At 41.5% G+C, this 5,270-nt stretch overlaps 1 protein-coding gene across 1 annotated transcript; it reads left to right on the plus strand.

Moving 5' to 3' along the window:
• The first annotated feature begins 2,624 nt into the window (after positions 1-2,624).
• Positions 2,625-4,656, plus strand: LOC117835535 (disease resistance protein RGA2). Its single transcript, XM_034714892.2, has one exon. It carries the CDS (start codon positions 3,032-3,034, stop codon positions 4,478-4,480), a length of 1,449 nt encoding a protein of 482 aa, XP_034570783.1. The 5' UTR covers positions 2,625-3,031; the 3' UTR covers positions 4,481-4,656.
• The last annotated feature ends 614 nt before the right edge of the window (positions 4,657-5,270 follow it).

Consider the following 5,270-nt stretch of genomic DNA (forward strand, 5'->3'; position numbering starts at 1 on the left):
CATGGACTCTTTAAGGAAACCAAGAGATCAATACAAAAATCTTATAGACATTCTGAACAAAGCATGGGCTCAATTCCGTCGAAATCATGTGGGTGAATTCAAGGAGGAACTTGATTGGAAGCCTGAATTCCAGGTATGTGCTGAATTTTCATATCATGTGACACTTTCTTGAACACAATAATTATTTCATAACTTCTTTTTCCATATATATATATAGTGTTTGAGACAGGAGCCAGGGAATAATTTATGAGGATACTACGTATGTGAGTTCATCCATGACTTTGTAGGTCCGATGCATATGACTGACCACCAATTTAGCGTACGTATACAAAGTTCTTAATAATAAATTAATTCTAATTGTGCAGACTCATTGATCTACTATATGATAACCTTTGCCAATGACATAGATGATGTACAAGAAGGAAAGACTCCTCGACACGGACAAAATCAGGGCAATTCAAGAACAACTCTCTGGAATTTTTTTTGGACGAGGTAGTAAATCCAGCGGGGGAGTTTCATAATGATGGATCATCTCTGCATCATCGTCAGAACTCGGGTTCAGAATAGTTGATCCGAATTGTTGAACTTGGAAACTTGATGCAATATAATATTATTCATATATGTGTATGCATAATATGTCTCTCTCTATATATAAAATAGTATTTCAAATGTAATATTAAAGATAAATACAACTTTATATATATTAGCTTATTAGAGCTAGTATATCTAAAGGAAACAAATACGAAATACGAATATGGAATAAAGAAATAGAAAATAAAATGAGAAAAGAAAAAAATGAAATAGTACCGGTTGGGGAGACAACCGGTACTAATTTGGCCAGCACCGCGCGCGACGTGGCAGGCAAATTAGTACCGGTTGATCTCCCCAACCGGTGCGGTTATTTCAACCGATACTAAAAGGCTAAAGGACCCCCTTTAGTACCGAACTAACAGTACAGGTTGCGAAACCGGTAACGAACTAACAGTACCGGTTGCAAAACCGGTAATAAAGTGGGATTCGCAACCGGTATAGATGGTCATTTCCATGGTAGTGCAAGCTAGGTTGCGTGCCACGAACAAGAAGATGATTACAACTATTATGTGGGTGGGGATGATAGATTTAGGAAAAGGATGGCCACAAGCCACATTAGCATTGAGCACATGTGATGTGTGGTGACGTATACATGAGGTAGTGCAAAGTCGCCCCACTATACATGATTCATAAATGATCGTCAGATCGATAATGCACGATGACTATGGAGGCCAGGTAGGCACGAACAGTACTTAAAGACAGTACCCAAGCCATGGCAGCAATGCCAAGAACATCTCGAAGAGTGGTGGCAATGATGAGCCGGCATTGTGAGGCTGAGGTGTGCAGACTGGGAAAGAGCACCACATGAAGGCCTCCCTTGGGATGGTATGCATAGCTCCAGTCCTACGGCCATGGACCAGGAGCGCCTGCCGACGTAAAAGTACTGGGTGAAAGTAAACCAGTCGATGATTCAAAAAAAAAATCCTGAATAAATGATCGGTGAGAGACAAAAACCAATCGGTTCACCAAACAAAGATATTTTACGCTGCCAATCAACCTGATCATGGCTTGACGTGGAAGCTTGTGGTGGGCCAGGACGAAATTAAATCCTAGTCGACATCGGTGTAACTCCCATTTGGTATATATCATTATCACACTATAGAACTTTAGTTGAACTAGTCTTAGGTACGGAACCAGTCAGATGGAGGAGTAGTGTACAGCGACAAGATCGCGAGATAGACCCTTTCAACCATCACAAAGGGGTGGATCGCCGGGTTAAATTTTAGCTCCTATCACATCGAATCGAATGTTTGACATTAATTAGGAGTATTAAACATAGGCTAATTACAAAACTAATTTCACAACCCCTAGATTAAATCGCGAGACGAATCTATTAAACCTAATTAGTTCATGATTTGACAATATAGTGCTACAGTAAACATTCGCTAATGATGAATTAATTAGGTTTAATAGATTTATCTCACGATTTAGCCTAGGGGTTCTGCAATTAGTTTTGTAATTAGCTCATGTTTAGTCCTCCTAATTAGCATCCGAATATCCGATGTGACACGGACTAAACTTTAGCTTCAGGATCCAAACACCCCCTGAAAGAAAAGCACAAGATTTCCCGGTAAAATTGAAACTTTGCTGGCAGTATGCCTATGATGAACATGGTTATGACTTATGAGTACATTTATTCAGTTTTGTAGGAGATAGGTATAGTAAACCACATCGTTTATGGTTATTAATGTGACAGCAGCCCATTTATACCCCAGTACTTTTACATATGACATGTCTTAACTATAAATTTTTCATAATAACTCTGATTATTTATGCAGAAAATCCTCATACTTATAGTCACGGTCGATATGTTGATTATTACGGTATTATGCAATATATCAACCAATCTTCTGTGCACAAATCCGATGTAACATCTTCCAATCAGATGTATTTCATTTACGTCACCATTGACTTATAGCACGCTGAATCTTTCTCACTGCACAAAAGCAACTATCAAGAATTCATTATAGATACCTGGCTGGCCAGCCTTCGTTTTCACTCACTGCCAACCTACCACAGCTGGACCTGTGCCTCTGCCTACCCAAAGGCCAGAGGACGGCTGGCGATCGATCCCGGCCGCGCAGAGGAATTTCTCAGAGCCGGCCGGTCCGGTCCAGTCCCCACGCGGCCGATTCACAATCTCCGTCTCGTCTCCCCTCCTTTCCTTTCTTCGTTTCTCATCTCCTTTCTCTCTCTCTCTCCTGCCTCTGCGGAGAAAAGAAAGCAAGGGAGAAGAGAACTGGAGAAAGTTTTTCAATAAGCAGCTCAGCCGTGTAGAGAGAGAAAGGGAGAGAGAGATGAGTGAGGCTAGGCGAACGCAGCGACCTATAGAGCTAGCTAGCTAGATGGAGGCAGTCATATCATCTAGTCGTTACCAGTCCAAAACCACAGCTAAACATCAGCGGACATACACACAAGCATACACAACACATAGGTCTAGATGGAGGCAGCCATATCAGCTGTAGCAACTGAAATATTTAGCCGAATGGTATCGTTTCTGACGAAGAGATACATGGACAAGACTGAGATAGATGAGAAGCTTGACAGAATGGAGCAACTCTTATTGAGGATCCATGCAGTTATCCATGAGGCAGAAGGGAGGTATATAACCAATCCTATTATGCTAAAGCAACTCAAGTGTCTTGTGGAGAGCATGTATCGAGGGTATCACATTCTGGATGTCTCAAGGTACAAACCTTTCTTTGCGAGAATCGCTAATGAGGAGGTGAATAGCATATCTGCCCAATCGGCCTCCCTTTCTCCAATTCCTTTTAAGCGTTCTTGTACACTTTCTCGTACCGCTACAAGTTTTTCAGGAAGTAATGATTTGCAGAGTGTACTGGAAAATTTAGAAGCTGCTATTGCTAACATGAATGAGTTTGTTGTTCTGTTGGGAGGATGTGAGCGCTGCCGCAGGCCATATGACACGTACCTCTATACTGATAACTTTATGTTTGGTCGCCATGTTGAGAAGCAGCATATCATCAACATCTTACTGCAAGATCCTGGGGAACATGGTACCCCAATGGTCCTCCCAATCATTGGTGGTTTCAGAGTTGGTAAGAAGACATTGGTTAGCCACGTGTGCAAAAATGAACGTATCAAATCACACTTCTCTTCCATTGTGTTCATTAATGGAGACAGCATATGCAGAATGGATGAGGAAAAGTTTCGAAATGGGAGGATGTTAGCTGTTGTTGAATTTGTTACGGATGTGGATGATGATGATTGGGAAAAGTTCTACTCAACTGCAAGACACAAAGCAATTGACGGAAGCAAGGTGATAATCATTAGCAGAATTGAAAATCTGGCAAGGTTTGGAACCGTAAAGACAGTATTTCTAAATAGTTTGACTCATGAGGAGTACAGATACCTCTTCAAAATGTTAGCATTTGGAAGCACAGATGAAAAGGATTACCCACACTTGGCAGCCATAGCAAATGAGATAGCAATACAATTGGGAGGGTCGCTCATCACTGCGAATGTGATTGCTGATTTGCTGCGAAGGAACCATGATTTCCAGTTTTGGCTTTGTATACTGCAGCGTTTCAAGAGAATGGTGCATAAAAACTTGTCAATGTATGGTGAGCATCCAAAAGATATCCTTGATAATGAGCGGCCAATAGACATCACCACATTTAACTCCTGCTCTTCTCTTCGTATGATGCCACCTCGAGTCGAAAGGGATGGTGATTCTTCAGAACGGAAATTGGATCATGTTCCCTTTGGAGACCTGATAACTGGATCTATTTCTCTACCCAACAATCAATTCGTGTTAGTTGCATGGGAGTCACGGTTACCTCCATATACGAAGCTTGTCGCTGATGTTACTTCTTATGAGAAGCATGGATCTTCAATCTCTCCAAAGAAGCGCCGGTCCATCGTTTGATCTTTGAGAAGGAACATAATATTTATGTTTGTTTTTTCTTGGAGAGAAGCATGAAAGTACTAGTTAAACACCTAATATTTGTGATCATACATTTGTATATATATCTAGTTCTATCAGAATCTTTGATTTCTTGCTGATGTATATGAACAAGTAGTAATATAATACTGTTTCACTAATCTGCATTTGTAACATGTATCCATCTGTGAAGCTATGCGAGGATGTCTAGCATTGTAGAAGAAAAGTCAAATACCAGAAAATTATACCATACCAACTGCAAGTCAAATTATATGACGATATATGACCAAAAAATTCTCGTAAGCCCATTACTAAATAATCACTACTGCACTAGAGTGCATCACTGCCTGCCCCAAACCGTGCATCACGCCGGTTTTGAGGTATGTTCACAAAGAAACCTTCCATCCAATATTTTTAGTCTCGGTTATGTTTGAACCCGGGACTAAAAAGCCTTTAGTCCTGGGTCAAAAGACCACCTCCGACGGCTACCGACGAAGAGAGCTTTAGTCCCGATTGGTAATGTCAACCAGGACTAAAGACCCTCCCTTTAGTCTCGGGGGGTTTTGTCTTGGTTGGAAATACCAACTGGGACTAAAGCCCCCCACTTTAGTCTCGGTTGGTAATTCCCGGGAATTACCAACCGGGACTAGGGGGGTGGGGTTTAGTCCCGGTTGGTGTTTCCAACTGGGATAAAAACTCCTCGCCTATAAATTCAGCTCCTTCCTCCCCGAGTCTGACCCACTCAGACTGAGAGCTTTGGGCTCCTTTTCCATAG

This window comes from Setaria viridis, chromosome 9 (assembly GCF_005286985.2).
Source record: "Setaria viridis chromosome 9, Setaria_viridis_v4.0, whole genome shotgun sequence".
Lineage (NCBI taxonomy): Eukaryota > Viridiplantae > Streptophyta > Magnoliopsida > Poales > Poaceae > Setaria > Setaria viridis.